Raw genomic sequence first — 15,701 nt, forward strand, 5'->3', positions numbered from 1 at the left:
TGATAAGACCTAAGTGTTTATATATATAAGGAGGGTTGACCATTTGCTCCGTCTATACTCAAGAATGATTTTGAAAAAAAAACATATATTCAAATTGAATAGATGTTATACTCACCTTATAAACACATTGTCCTTGGGCCCAATATTGATCCGAAAATAGAGAGCTATAGATTGTCCGCCTTTCACCATTGGGTAAAGAGTATTATTTAATGGCCTCAAATCCAATCCCGATATAAAAGGAATCCCATTTCCAGTATTCACCAAACAAACTTGTATGAAATCATTTTGGATAGTTGTAATGATTTCTTCCATAATGGAATAAACTGTTTGAGAAATATTCACCGTCTTCCATAAATTAACCCCAATATAAATATCAAATACTACTAGCTTATTTAATTTGTCATAGTTCCCGTAAAAGAATGTCGCCCTGATGAGATATTTCCACCCAATTGATAGCGATCTTAGGGTGTAGCAATTTCGAGTACCGTTTGGAAAACTTCTTACTATCAAATATCGCTTGGATAGCGAAGGTGATATATACTGTTTTGAAATGTTGTAGTTCGCCCCGGTGTCGATAAATTGTATATCTGAGGTATATGTTAGGAAAATCGTATCATCTGTGTAGCTAGAATTTTTGAAAATGCCGCAATCTATGCTTATGAAACCTGCAAAGAAGGGAAAAAAAATTTGAATACTTCTCTTGTTTGCTGAAATTTGAATGCAAAGTCTATGGTTAATTAGAAAATATAAATAGTTGTTATCTTATTCTCAGAACCAGGTACAAGTTGAATGAAGTTTGTTTAATCTAAATATATTATTTAGAAATTATACATCTCATATTCTAAGTATCCATAGATTAGTAAATTATCTTTTAATTACATTTGTTGTCTAGCACTAACTCACAGACCCATCCTTGTCCTTGAACAATTGCATCAGAGGTCTTCTGTTGCAATTTTACATCCAAATATTTTGGAAATGGGAAGGATAAATTTTTCAGAAAAATTAAAAATTTTATGGTGTCCCAACTAAATCGATGATGTTTTAGAATTTGAACCAGAAAATACTCATATTATCATCCTATGATTTCTTGGAGTTCATAAAAATTATTTTTATCTCTAGATATTTAAAATTATTATGTACAGAGAATCGGAATAGGAAACGAAGAACACGAACGAATAGAGGCATTGGATTGGATAAAGCTTACCGAGATCATCAAGTTGGCAACGAACTCGAATAGTGACGGCTAAGAAGTTCATAATAATTAACCACCAGACGAGCATCACCGTCATCTTTGTGCCGAGTTATTCGCCCTCTTGAAACCAACGAGAATAGTGGAGGTTTGAGAGAGACAAGTTACAGTTATATATTGTATAACGTTGGTTATTCTATTCCAAGAAACGGGGATAATTAAATCCTTATCCCACGTCTATGAATTCGTCAAGGATAAAACCCGCATCTGCACGTCGATAAACGTAGACTGAATTGGTATTGCCTAATAATTATGAGAATAATTTTGTTGCTAATTCCAGCCATTGCTCATATCTGATCTGCAAATTAACCAAATAGTATAGTTAATTGTTTATCCTCAAAATTATAATACATTACACCAGATTCATGGTTTTAAGACAATTCATAAATTGGTTTTTCAAATAAAAAGCTCTTCAAATTCATACAATTGCAAACTGAGTTTCTCTTTTTCAGCATGCTCTTAAAATCTGCTCAAAATTAGAACAAAATTTCGACAACTTTTTTAAACTGGAAGAGAGAATATGTTAAATGCTTGGGAAATGTCGACTTCGAAAATAAGTCGCTGAATGTCTGAAATTAGATTTTCTTTTTCTTCCTTTTTAATGTTTTTGAGTCGGACACTTTGAACTCCTAAAATTCACATGGCAGAACTAGCAACGTATTGTCCACAAGGATGATACATCGAACTCAAGAAATGGTCCACATTTCTTGGATGCAGTTGAGCATTTATTTTTACACTGTAGAATATCCTAGAAATATGATATACATGATACATTGAGATACAATTACAAGCTGCAAATCAAGTCCAAACATGTCTTTCTGGCAACCTTACGAGTCCAAGGACAAGCAAACCATGCAATGAACTCCTAGAGAGTGGTGAATAAGATCAATCTTATCTTATCTGGGGACCATCAGTAGTACTTACTGATCTCAGTGGCACTGAGTAAAGGATATCACTCCTCAAGCATTGGTTACTGCCCCCCGAATATATGTTATGGCTTCTCTCACCAATGCTCTCCAGATCGAAGTACTCCTTTAACTTCAAAAAAATTTCTGTCATGGTTGGCCTCTGGTTGGAGGTTTGTGCAGTACAATCCAGTGCAAGTTCAGCAACTTTCCATACAGAGTTCACATTGTACTCCCCCTGCATCCTTGGATCGATGATATTCTCGATGAGTCCTCTGTTGAGCTCGTGGCGCACCCAGTTGGTTATGTGAACTACTTCTGGTTCCAGCAATATGGGAGGTTTCCCTGTGATCATCTCCAAAAGAACCACTCCAAAGCTGTACACATCGCTTTTCTCACTGAGATTCTCATATGAAGCAAGGTACCTACAGAACATCATCGCCTTCTTTTTTAGTGCACTCACTTAAAGCTGATTTCAATTTTAGATGCATGACGAAGAAACATCCATCAGTGCAAAATGTTTAGTATGTCATCTTTTGAGGAATAATTTAGAAAGGTAGTATTTCCCCTGTATTGCTAACCTTTTCTTGCTGAAAGTATTATTGCTCACAAGAGTTCCAGATAAAAACAACTATTTCTAACAAGTAGCAACTAGAAGAATAGGAAATTAATTAGGAAGATGAAGAGAAGACATACTCAGGATCTATGTATCCTTGTGTACCAATACGAGCATGAAAACCCATTGACAACCCAAAATCAGCTATCTTAGCCAGTAGATTTTCACTCAAGAGGATGCTTCTGGTCTTCATGTTTCCGTGAATTAGTGGAGGCTTTAATTCATTGTGCAGATACTTCAGGCCTGCATGTCAGTGACAACAAATGTTGCAGAACAAAGAGAAAAAGAGGTCTAAGGATGAGTATGTAATCTACATATATTACTGCAAAACCTTGTGCAGATTCAATTGCAATACGAAGCCGCTGCCTCCAAGACAAAGTTATATCACTGCTAGCTCCACCTATAAAAGATAATCATGGCTACCTATTAGAAAATCAGTTCAAATGTAATAAAAAAAACTTAAAAAGTATGATTCTTGCTTTTCAGGAGCTTGTCATAGTATTCAGTATATTAAATAACTACCTTTGATGGAGGATTCACATAGTAACGTTAAAAGTAGAAAGCCAAGGTGAAGTTTTTTGAGTCCTCAGAATAAGTGTTGCTAGTGTCGCAGAAGTTTGAGAAGAGAAGTCTAGGGAGATTCTCTATAATCAGGATTGCTTCTAAAATTCCGTCACCTCTCCAATTGATTAATATTCCTATTAAGATTTTGAACTCTATTTGCTATATCAATAAAAATACATCAGAAAGCCATAAATTTAAATATCCATTATCTTTCATCAGAGGCTTGCAAAACTTAGGCTGAAGATCTAAATATTAAGATTTAATACTATTTTTTAAGTTGATAGATGTTTAATTTTTCCTAAATAGATATCAATAAGAATTTTAAAGCAACATAAGTTGATCCGTAGGAAAAAAAGAAAAAGAAATCAGAGTACAGGTATTACAAATCAATTTGTGGAATTGTGACCATTTAAAACTATGAATTTAATAACCTATCAGATGATCTTGTAGGGTTCCTTCAGACATGTACTCATAGACAACTCCCAAGTAATCTCCATCCTTGCAGTAGCCAATCATGGATACAAGGTTATTGTGATGAACCTGCATCAAGTGCTTGACCTGCAACATCATTCAGAATGTTGTGGCATGTAAAAATGTTAGAATGTAAACTATAAAAATCATCGTTCTCTAACAGCTAAACACAATTCAGAATATTGTGGCATATAGTTAGAATATAAAATATAAAAACCACCGTTCTCTAAAAGCTTTTAAAGAACAGTGGTTTTTATACTTTTATATTCTAACATAAAAAAAGGCTAAGAACCACAACACCTAAAGTTATGCAGCTGCAGTTTCACTACTGAAATATCACAAGTGACTTGGAGTTACAGACTCAAGCATTCAATCTAGAAGGTAAAGGGTGAGGAAAAACAAGGTTAATTATTGTGATCAGTAATATCACAATATGAGAAATGATTGCCATTTATGCAGATTAACTCTCTAAATAATGAGCTTGTATAAACCAATTTGATTGGAACCAAAGAGTTCTGAGGAACTTCCTTTGGGGCTTAATTATTAATAGCCTCTGCGCTGACAATTTATTTTCAAAAAAATATAATTCTGATCATTATCTTTCTATATTTGGGTCTTCAATGAATACAAATTTCCAGCATCAAATCATCTTAAGACCCTCTAATGCCATCACTAGTAGTTTAAGAAGTATAAAACCACAAAACCGTGGATATTAACAGCACTGATTTGGAATATTACCGTAATTAGAAATTCTTGCAGCCCTTGTCTAGATAAATTGCTGCGCATCTTGACTGCAACTTGAGTGCCATTTTCCAAGAAACCGTGATAAACTTCTCCAAATCCTCCTCTCCCAATTTCTCGTCTAAAGTTGTCTGTTATAGCAGCTAACTCCTTGTATTTAAATCGTTGATTTTCAAATTGAAATGAACCAACTGCATTACTGCTTCCTCCAATTGGTGGATTATCAATATGTGGTGCCTCGGTGGCTGTGTCTTTCACAGAAACCAAGGTAAGATGAAGTGCGGTCATGAATGAAGGTATAAAAAGAGCAAGCATTCTTCAACAAATCTGACATAGTGAATGCACAAGCTGCTGTTTTCTCTACTAAGAATTACCTTGCCATTTTCTCATAATGTGCAGAAGAAGTATCATTACCAATAGCACCAGAATGACTATGGCAACAATTACAATAATTAGTACCATAGGATTCTTCTTCTTTGGCGGCAGCTCGCATGAATTCCCATTGGCACAAAGATCTTTATTATCTTCAATTCTGTCATAAACAGAACATAATGACAATTAGATTCAGATAAGTTTAAAAAGAGAAAGAAAAGAACTAACAGTTTAATAAGAATAATTTGTTCAATTGAATAAAGAACAAAAAATTATGTATTGTTTGTTCACAAGTAGCTTTACTGCATGAAACATGATTGAGCAAACAAAAGTCTAAAGAGAAGAGCAAACCTTAGTGTAAGTGACCCATCTTGTGATCTCTTCAGGAGATCAACAGGAATCGGTCCACTGATTTGGTTGCCAGTCAAGTCTCTGCAAGAAGAAGACCATTTTAATTTCCGAAATCCATTTCACAATCAAATTCATTAATGAAATCACATTGCTGATATAAATACTTACAGGAGTTTGAGGGATGGTAAGTTTGATAGTTCATCAGGAATTGACCCTGTTAAGCTGTTGTGAGACAAATCCCTGAAAAGAGAACAGGGTGCAATTTGCAAATGATGAAAAATACGGTGTTCATAATGTGATATCCCTTTGATCATATTAGAACTAAGTTAAGTTAAATATGATGTTACTTACAAGTTTTGGAGTGCTTTAAGATTGGCAAAAGATGTAGTTATATCACCAGTTAATCCACTGGAAGATAGGTTTCTGCAAAAATTTCCAATGAAACAGTGTCAAAATTTTCTCCATTTCAACCAAAAGAAACTAATTACAAGATAAATAATATCCTGCAAGAACCGACAGGGTTGTTATTCTTGGAGTATTAGAGGTATCATCAATACAATTCAATCCCTCCCATGCATAATCTTGGGGAGCACACGGATCGCCACTCCAGTCTTTTATCACCTTATACTTCGCCTTGATCGCCACGATAGCGCTCACTAAATTTATTCAACAATACGGTGGAATTTTTACTATCCCTGGGGGAAAAAAGAACAAGAATAATGCCACCACGAAAACGACATACCGTCTCCGCCATCCGTCGCAGTCCCGGTAATATACGACAATCTGAATATCTCCACGGCATTTAAGATAGGCGGGAGCACGGAGTTGCTTGTCGCGACAATGGAAACGTTATACCGGGGATATTTTGGAGTGGGTTCGACGCTGTATATGTAATTCGAGTATAGGTAATCCGGGGTAAAGGGTTGATCATACCATAATATATCGTTGAGGTAGACATTGAATTCCTTCAAAACCAAGGCATTGATCAGTTCGGAGAAGTGCAATGCGGCGACGTATACGGGATCCTTATCCTCGGGATGGGGAATCCAGTAGAACAGGAGCTTGGAAGAGTTCACGGGCGTGACGGCGGTCTGCAAAACGGAGGAAGGTACCTCGAAGTTGTCCTTGGAGCGACTCTGGATGGTGGAGGCAGTGGATATCTCCGTCCAATAAGGGACGTTATTCCATGGTTTCCATTTCCGGTCGTACGGATCGATTGGATACCTGCTCGGAAACCATGGAGAAGATGGTCAAGGGAAACTTGTATTTAACACCTTATCATTAAAGATTTTGTGGTTTATACCCTATGACTTCAGTTTTTTTTCAAACTGCACCCTGCCTCTTTTTAATAATATGTGCAAAATACTCTGCGGTTAACCATACCTACGGTGCTTTATTGCAAGTATTGTGAAAAAACTAAAAAAGTCACAAACTGCAAGTGGAGGGTATTATATGCAAAATGTTCTATTTTTCAAGCATGGCATAGGGAAATATGAGTTGATGATGAAGACAGGGCAAATGTGATATCTTGATACCTTTAAAAGGCATACATCCAAATAATCTATAAAGAATCAGAAGGAAAACCAAGTAGAACTACTGGCCTCACCTCACCGTAAGGATAAAGTACGTATTTATCCATGTAGATTACTGACCTTATCAGGGTAGTATCGGTTGGCCCTGCGTTTAGCCGATCTTGAAGAACTATAGCTTGTGTTGCATTCGCAGCCGGATAAAGAACGCTCTTTAGTGGCCTCAACTCCAATACGGAGATGAAAGGAGTCCCCAACCCCGTGTTTATCAGGCAAATTTGTACCTGTTTATCCGGGATAACGGCGATAACTTCAGCTGCGACGGGTGCATCTGCAGTACTTATGCTGATAGTTTTCCAGTAATTGATGCCAAAGTAGATATCAAATGTAGGTAGCTTATTCAATCCGTCGTAATTCCCGTATAAAAATGTGGCTCTTATCAGGTACTTCAATCCTGCGTCCAAGGATTTTAAAGTGTAGCAATTCCGAGTACCGTTTGGAAAGCTTGTGAGGCTCAAGAGTTGCTTGTCAAGTGAGGGTTTTATGTACAATGTTGCAATGCGGTAGTTTGTTCCCGTGTCGATGAATTGTGTGTCGGAGTTATACGGCATTTTGGTGGTACTATCGATGTAGCTAGAATAATCTGGATGACCACAATCGATGCTTATGAAACCTACAAAAGAATAAGGAGTAAAGATAGATAGTATCGTAGTTATGATATGACATATCCATGGATAACTTTGATTGGATAGAGGTTATACCGAGACTATCAAGCTGGCTATGAACTCGAATAGTGACGGCGGAGAAGCTCATGAGAATTAAGCACCAAACTGCCACCTTCGTCGACGTCGAGAAGAAATTTGCCATTGCTGCAGCTAATCTCCTCTCCATTTCCTTGAGAATATATAATAGAGAGGGAATAGGTTGTACGGATGAATATATTGACGTCGATCGTTACACTACTCTTCCCTCTTGAATTGATCTCGTCAAAGGATACCACGTCAAGTAGATGTCCACTACCCTAAAGCTGGCTCCGATAAAGAGCCTTATGCGTAGATAAGGGCCATTATCGAACTGCATGGTGGGGCATTATTCTGCAATATATGAATGGGTACAGCGAGATGGTATCAGAAGGGGTCGTCATAGGTTGACTAAGGAGTTTGTGGCGATCACGATCTCACCCAAATAGAAATCTATTAATTCAAAAAATCACGCTTTTGCCGATGGTTACTATAAGAAGATATCCTATACGTTGTTCCTAGCTGTTGTTATCGTATTCAAGCTGGGATAATAGGAAAGAGGATGAATTAAAGATAAATAGCTGCATAGAATACAGCAGAAACATCTGTCACTCTAGTGTCCAATGCACATTGTATCTGGAACACACCCAAGAGAACAAAATTAGAGCCTGGAATATCATAGAAGTTGACAAGAGAACACAATATTCTTTATCTGGTTCAAACTTTTAAAATCCAAAGTACGAAACCTATGGATTTCTGAAGAAAGTCGTTGGATATTCTGAAATTACATATCCTTCTTTAGTTGAATGGCTGGCGGAATTCAACGAAGAACTTCAGCATACTTCACTCTGTTTTAAACAACCAACTATTCTAAAAGCTTTCACATAGATTGTAAAAAAAGAATTACTTATAACAGTGCAATTACATCTGGTATGGCTCTGGACAAGGATGAAAGAGAACACAAGAAATGGTCCAAATTTCTGGAAGGAACTTAAGCATCTAAACTCTTGCTACTTTTTTCCAGAGAATATCCTAGAAACAACGTATATTATATGTTAAAAAAACAATGGATCCGTCAAGGACAAACGATAGCATCAAACCCTCAAGGAAAGGAAAAGGAGTGACTTGGTGGTAGGGAAATAAATCAGCCCGGAGCTGACGAACCCCATGGCTACAGGGGAGAAGACAGCAACGACAGCCGGCAAGGAAGTTTGATTAATCGATCTATTGGTTTGAAATTATACATCTCATAAGTATCTGTAATCATTCGATTACGTTTTTTTTTCCACAAACTAACTCAGAGACTCATCCATGTCATTGGCTTGGACAGTTGCATCAGAGGTCTTATGTTACGCTTTGAACTCTTAAAATTTCACATGGTAGAACTAGCAATGCATTGTCCACAAGGATGATACATAGAACTCAAGAAATGGTCAAATTTCTTGGATGCAGTTAAGCATTTATTTTTACACTGTAGAATCTCTGAGAAATATGATACACATGATACGTTGAGAAACAATTACAAGCTGCAAATCAAGTCCAAACATGTCTTTCTGGCAGCCTTACGAGTCCAAGGACAAGCAAACTATGCAATGAACTCGTAGAGAGGGGTGAATAAGATCAATCTTATCTTATCTGGGGACCATCAGTAGTACTTACTGATCTCAGCAGCACTGGGTAAAGGATATCACTACTTACTGATCTCAGCGGCACTGGGTCAAGGATATTACTCCTCGAGTATTGGTTACTGTCCCCTGAATACATGTTATGGCTTCTCTCATCAATGCTCTCCAGATCGAAGTACTCCTTTAACTTCAAAAAAACCTCTGTCATAGTTGGCCTCTGGTTGGAGGTTTGTGCAGTACATGCCAGCGCAAGTTCAGCAACTTTCCATACAGAATTCACATTGTACTCCCCCTGCATCCTTGGATCGATGATATTCTCGATGAGTCCTCTCTTGAGCTCCTGGTGCACCCAGTTGGTTATGTGAACTCCTGATTCAGGCAATATGGGAGGTTTCCCTGTGATCACCTCCAAAAGAACCACCCCAAAGCTGTACACATCGCTCTTCTCACTGAGATTCTTATATGAAACACAGTACCTACAGAACATCATTGCCTTCTCTTTTAGTGCATACTCACTTAGAGTTGATTTCAGATTTAGATGCATGACGAAGAAACATCCATCAGTGTAAAATGTAGTCTAATGGGTTTATCTTTCAGTGAGTAATATAGCAAGGCTAGTATTACCCCAGTGCTGCTAACTTTTTTTTGATGAAAGTATTATTTGCTCACAAAAGTTCCAGATAAAAATAAATATTTCAAACAACTAGAAGAATACGAAATTAATTAGAAAGATGAAGAGAAGACATACTCAGGATCTATGTATCCTGGTGAACCAACAACTCTTGTGGATGCCTTAGAATGTGGAGGACCATTGAAAGCCTTTGACAACCCAAAATCAGCTATCTTAGCCACTAGATTTCCACTCAAGAGGATGTTGCTGGTCTTCACGTCTCTGTGAATTAGTTGTGGCTTGCATTCACTATGCAGATACTTCAGCCCTGCATGTCAGTGACGACAAATGTTGCATAACAAAGAGAAAAAGAGGTCCAAGGATGGACCAGAACAAGTATGTAATCTACACATATTACTGCAAAACCTTGTGCAGATTCAAGTGCAATATTAAGCCGCTGCTGCCAAGACAAATGTCTATCACTGCTAGCTTCATCTGTAAGAGATCACCAGGACAACCCACTAGAATATCAGATTAAAAAATAATGGCAGAAACTTAAAAATATGATACTTCCTTTGCAGGATCTTGCCATAGTTTTCAGAGTATAAACTAAAGCTCCCTTTGATGGAGGATTCGCATAGTAATATTAGTCGTAAAAAGCACAGTGGAGTTTTGGAGTGCTCAGAATCTGTTTAGTGTGAATAAATTAAGAAGAATATAATTAATGTTCTTAGTAATACCTCTCAGGTTGTGTCGCAGAAGTTTGAGAAGAAAAATTTAGGGTGATTGTCTATAATCATGATAGATTTTAAACTTCCATCATCTTTCCAATTGAAGAGTATCCCTCTTCAATCTTGGACTCTATTTGCTGTGTCAATCAAAAAGACCTTAACGAACGTTAAATCCAAGAATTCCATTGCCTTTCATCAGAGGCTTACAATTCTTAGACTGAACAACTAAAGATCTAAGACTGGATTGTAACACAATAACTTTTAAGTTGATATATTTAACTAATATTACATTTTGATTTTCCCGAAATGGATATCCATAAGAAATTTAAAGCAACATAAATTGATCCATAGGGGGAAAAAAGCATATCAGAATACAGATATTACAAATCAATTTGAGGGACAATTTGTATGGAAAAGCCCTTTAGTTATGGTATTAGCAGTTTTGGGCTGCTCAATTTTTGAATTACACTTTCGGACCTCTTTTATTCATTTAGCCCTAACAAAATAAAAAAAAGAGTACAGTGTTTTAAAAATATATACAAAGACTATGTAAATTAATTTTACCAAGGTAGGCATCCAAATTTAGTAAAAAACTAACACACATTACTTATATAAATTATAGCAAGAAGTATGTAAAATGTACGTTTCATTTTACTAAGATACAAATCTAAATGTGCGCTTTTAAGGACTAAATGAGTAAAAAAATTTAAATTTGTTATTTGAAAACTAAGGAGCTCAAAACTGCCAATAACAAAACTAGGGAGTTTTTTCATGCAAATTGCCGCAATTTGAGGCTATATAATGCCATTTAAAACCATAAATTTGATAACCTTTGAGATGATCTCGTAGGGTTCCTTCAGGCATGTACTCATAGACAAGTCCCAAGTGATCTCCATCCTTGCAGTAGCCAATCATGGAAACCAGGTTCTTGTGATGAACCTGTGTCAAGTGCTTGGCCTGCAACAACATTCAGAATATTGTCGTATGTAAATAAGGCTAAGAATCACATCACTTAGAAGTAAGGTGGGAAAATATATATACACACAGACAGCTGCAATTTCAGTATAAAATATCACAAATGTGGGTTGGAGTAAGAGATTCAAGCATTCAATCTAGAAGATAAAGGCTGAAGGAAGCAAGGGTTTGTTATTGTGGTCAGTGATATAGCAATAGGAAAAACAATTGCCATTTATACAGATTCTCCGTCAAATGTAATGATCTTGCATATATCAATCTGATTGGAGCCAGAAAGGGTTCTGACTTCTGAAAAACTTCCTTGCGGCTTCATGTTTTCATGAAAATCAACAAAATGGACAGGAGATATAAGAACCACAAAAGTAATAGGCAGAAATCCCAAGGCATAATGGTAAATAGTCGCTGTGCTGAAAGTTTACTTTTAAAAACATGTTATTCTGACCATTATATTATATATTATGAGGTTTTCCTCCCTCATCTCTGCAATTTGATACTTGATATGCTATCAAGAAAATCCGTGCATCAAATCATATTAAGACCATCAAAGCACGGCCCCATCATAGTAGCTTAAGAAATATAAATCACAAAACTGCAGATGTTAACAGCGTCAACTGGAGTTGATTACCTCAGCTAGAAACTCTTGAACCCCTTGTGAAGATGACTGGTTGCGCATCTTGACTGCAACTTCAGTGCCATTTTCCAAGAAACCACGATAAACTTTTCCAAACCCTCCTCTCCCAATTTCTCGTCTAAAATTTTCTGTTATACCCACTAACTCATTGTATTTGAATTGCCGATTTTCAAGTTGCAATAAATTGCCTGCATTATCACTTCCTTCTTCCAGTGGATTGTCAATATGTGGTGCCACTATGATTTTTCCGTACATGCCTTTCAAAAGATAACATGAAGTGAGGTCATGAATAAAGGTATAGGGGTAGCTAGCATTCTTCAACATATCTGACTCAAAGAATGCACAAGCTGTCGTTTTGATTATTAGAAGTTACCTTGCCATTTTCTTCTAATGTACAGAACAGGTATCACCGCTATCAATAAAACCAGAACGACTACTACAACAATCACAATAATTAGTATCACGGGACTCTTCTTCTTTGGTGGCAGCTCGCATGAATTTTCATTGGCACAAAGATCTCTGTTATCTCCAATTCTGTTATTAACAAAAATGAAAGACAATTAAATTCAGCTGCAAAAGAGTAAAAGAAAAGAACTAACAGTCTAATAATAGTCCATTCAACTGAATAAAGCATAAAATTGGGATAAGCCAGAACATCTACTTGTTTCCACAAGTAGCTTTCTTGACAGAACAAAGAGAATAACATGGTGAGGTAACCAGTTAACACAGATCAACCTCCCAAACTTTCAAGTGTAATGAATTTATCTAATTTCATAAGGCAAAGCACTTCATCAAATTTTCAGCTTCATACTTATGTTAATGAGTAATGTTCTCAAGCAGACCACATATCGAGAAAAAGGTCAATATATGATAATATGAATGTAGCAGAGCTTAGTTAGGTGCTAGAATTCTTGAATCAGATATATGAAATCAACCATATGTAGATTACAAACTAGACTTCGTTCCCTGACTAGCACAAACATTGGCTACTCTGGATAATGGGACTAAATCATTCCGAAGTTCCATCCATAACTATAGAACCATCTGTCTCGTTTCCTGATTATATCATACATCAGGACACCAACCCTTTTCAACAACCTACTTTTCTTTTATCACATTTCACTGCATGAAACATGATTGAGCAAACAAAAAAACTAAAGAGAAGAGCAAACCTTAGTACAAGTGACCCATCTTGTGATCTCTTCAGGAGATCAGCAGGAATTGATCCACTGAGTTGGTTGCTTGTCAAGTCTCTGCAAGAAGCAGGTCAAGCCAATACCAAGAAATCTATTTCCCAAAATAATTGATAAACTGAATTTCATAGCCAAATATGAATGCTCACAGGAGTTTGAGAGATCGTAAGTTTGACAGTTCATCAGGAATTGACCCTGTTAAGCTATTGTGAGACAAATCCCTGGCCAAAACACCGTGCAATTTGCAAATAATGAAAAATACAAGGTTGATAATGTGAACTCGTTAATTCACATGAGAATAAAGTTAGGTTAGAATCTGATGTTACTTACAAGTACTGGATTGCTTTAAGATTGGCAAAAGATGTCGTTATATCACCAGTTAATCCACTGGAAGATAGGTTTCTGCGGCAATTTCCAACGAAATAATGTGAAAAAATGTCTCCAATTCATCCACAAGAAACAAATTACAAGATAAACAATATCTTGAAAGAACCCACAGGGTGGTTATTCTCGGAGTGTTAGAGGTATCAAAGCTACAATTCAATCCCTCCCACGCATAAGCTTGGGGAGCACACGGATCGCCCATCCAGCCTCTGTTCACCTTATACTTCTCCTTGATTGCCATTATCGCATTAACTACATAAACCCAAAACCATACGGCGGAATCTTTCTTATCCTGGAAACCAAAACCATCGGAAAAAACACGAATAATGCTACTAATGAAAACGACATACCGTCTCCGCTATCCGTCGCCGTCCCGGTGATGTACGCTACGCTGAATATCTCCAGCGCGTTTATGATGGGCGGAAGCTCGGATTTGCTTGTCGGGATGACGGATACGTTATACTGGGAGTATTGTGGAGCGGGGTCGGCACCGTATATGGAACCCGAATAGAGGTTATCCGGGGTAACGGGGCTTACGTACCACAGCTTGTCGTGGAGGTAGATATTGAACTCTCTCAAGGCCTTGCTCTTATTGAGCTCGAAGAAGTGGAATGCGCTTATGTATCCGGGATTCTTATCCTTGGGATCGGGAATCCAGTAGAATTGGAGTCTGGAGGAGTTCGCCGGCGTGACTGCCGTCTGCATAACGGAGGACGGCACCTCGAAGTGGTCGTTGGGGAGATTCTGGATAGTGGAGGTGCTGGATAACTCAGCCCACACTGGGGGTGTATTCCAGGGTCTCCATATCCGGTCGTACGGATCGATGGGATACCTGCTCGGTTACGATCGGAAATCAAAGCATGCACTCAATTATCGATCCATGAGGTAAAGCAATGCTGCACTGACCTTATGACGGTATTGTCGGTCGGCCCGGCGTTGACCCGAGAGAAGAGAATTATAGCTTGCGTTGCATTCGCAGCCGGATAAAGAACGCTCTTTAGTGGCCTCAACTCCAATCCGGAGATGAAAGGAGTCCCCAACCCCGTGTTTATCATGCAAACTTGTACCTGGTTATCCGGGATAACGGCGATAACTTCAGCTGCGACGGGTGCATCTGTAGTACTTATGCTGATAGTTTTCCAGTAATTGATGCCAAAGTAGATATCAAATGTAGGTAGCTTATTCAATCCGTCGTAATTCCCGTATAAAAATGTGGCTCGTATCAGGTACTTCAATCCTGCGTCCAAGGATTTTAAAGTGTAGCAATTCCGAGTACCGTTTGGAAAGCTTCTGAGGCTCAAGAGTTGCTTGTCAAGTGAGGGTTTTATGTACAATGTTGCAATGCGGTAATTTGTTCCCGTGTCGATGAATTGAGTATCGGAGTTATACGGCATTTTGGTGGTACTATCGATGTAGCTAGAATTATCTGGATAACCACAATCGATGCTTATGAAACCTGCAAAGAAAGAAGAGAAGAATAGTATCATTACGATGTGAATTAACCGTCGATAACTTTGAATTGGATAGCGCCTTATACCGAGACTATCAAGCTGGCTATGAACTCGAATAGTGACGGCGTAGAAGCTCATGAGAATTAACCACCAAACTGCCGCCACCGTCGTCCGGAAGAACTTTGCCATAGTTGCAGCTAATCCGCTCTTCGTTTCCTTCGAGGATAATGGAGAGGGAATACGTTGTACGGATGAATATATAAGAATTGTTATGACTATTCTTCCCTCTCTTCTATTTGATGCTGTCAAGGATAACACGTCACGTAGGTCTCTACTTCTCTAAAACCAGCCTATGGTATACTCTCGAAGTATATTTATGTTCCGATAAAAGAACCTTACGCGTGGATAAGGCCCATTATCGAGCCGTTTGATGGGGCCTTGTTCTGGAATAGTGAGCCGTACGACTTCTATGCCAGCTTCGTTCTAGGGTCAAAATACAAAGGTCAATGGGCATAGAGAGATGATACAATAATCGATCGTCAACTCCTCATATAGATTAACTA

The 15,701-nt window shown here is 37.8% G+C and overlaps 3 protein-coding genes across 3 annotated transcripts; all 3 read right to left on the bottom strand.

Annotated features, from left to right (window-relative positions):
- Positions 1 to 1,869: 1,869 nt before the first annotated feature.
- Positions 1,870 to 6,519, bottom strand: LOC140797188 (senescence-induced receptor-like serine/threonine-protein kinase; the record flags this gene model as incomplete). The annotated part of the gene is made up of 12 exons (XM_073150464.1): positions 1,870 to 2,579; positions 2,851 to 3,013; positions 3,102 to 3,170; positions 3,766 to 3,892; positions 4,544 to 4,797; positions 4,921 to 5,078; positions 5,270 to 5,350; positions 5,438 to 5,509; positions 5,621 to 5,692; positions 5,787 to 5,925; positions 6,012 to 6,097; positions 6,203 to 6,519. Coding segments are annotated over 12 exons (1,977 nt in total), but the record flags the coding sequence as incomplete, so codon positions are not given.
- Positions 6,520 to 6,830: 311 nt separating this feature from the next.
- On the bottom strand, positions 6,831 to 7,689 carry LOC140797190 (probable LRR receptor-like serine/threonine-protein kinase At4g29180). Its single transcript, XM_073150465.1, has 2 exons — positions 7,560 to 7,689; positions 6,831 to 7,471 (listed from the first exon to the last, which is right to left on the bottom strand). The coding sequence occupies exons 1-2, from the start codon at positions 7,687 to 7,689 to the stop codon at positions 6,831 to 6,833; spliced, it is 771 nt and encodes a 256-aa protein (XP_073006566.1).
- A 1,296-nt stretch (positions 7,690 to 8,985) lies between these two features.
- LOC140797346 (putative leucine-rich repeat receptor-like serine/threonine-protein kinase At2g19230) lies at positions 8,986 to 15,109 on the bottom strand. The gene is made up of 12 exons (XM_073150712.1): positions 14,594 to 15,109; positions 14,038 to 14,519; positions 13,801 to 13,939; positions 13,634 to 13,705; positions 13,453 to 13,524; positions 13,283 to 13,363; positions 12,484 to 12,644; positions 12,105 to 12,367; positions 11,335 to 11,461; positions 10,200 to 10,268; positions 9,912 to 10,101; positions 8,986 to 9,639 (listed from the first exon to the last, which is right to left on the bottom strand). Exons 1-12 carry the CDS (start codon positions 15,079 to 15,081, stop codon positions 9,165 to 9,167), a joined length of 2,619 nt encoding a protein of 872 aa, XP_073006813.1. The 5' UTR covers positions 15,082 to 15,109; the 3' UTR covers positions 8,986 to 9,164.
- Between the last annotated feature and the right edge of the window lie 592 nt (positions 15,110 to 15,701).

The sequence above is a fragment of the Typha latifolia genome, chromosome 11, assembly GCF_019914945.1.
Source record: "Typha latifolia isolate L0001 chromosome 11, TyphaL0001v2, whole genome shotgun sequence".
NCBI lineage: Eukaryota > Viridiplantae > Streptophyta > Magnoliopsida > Poales > Typhaceae > Typha > Typha latifolia.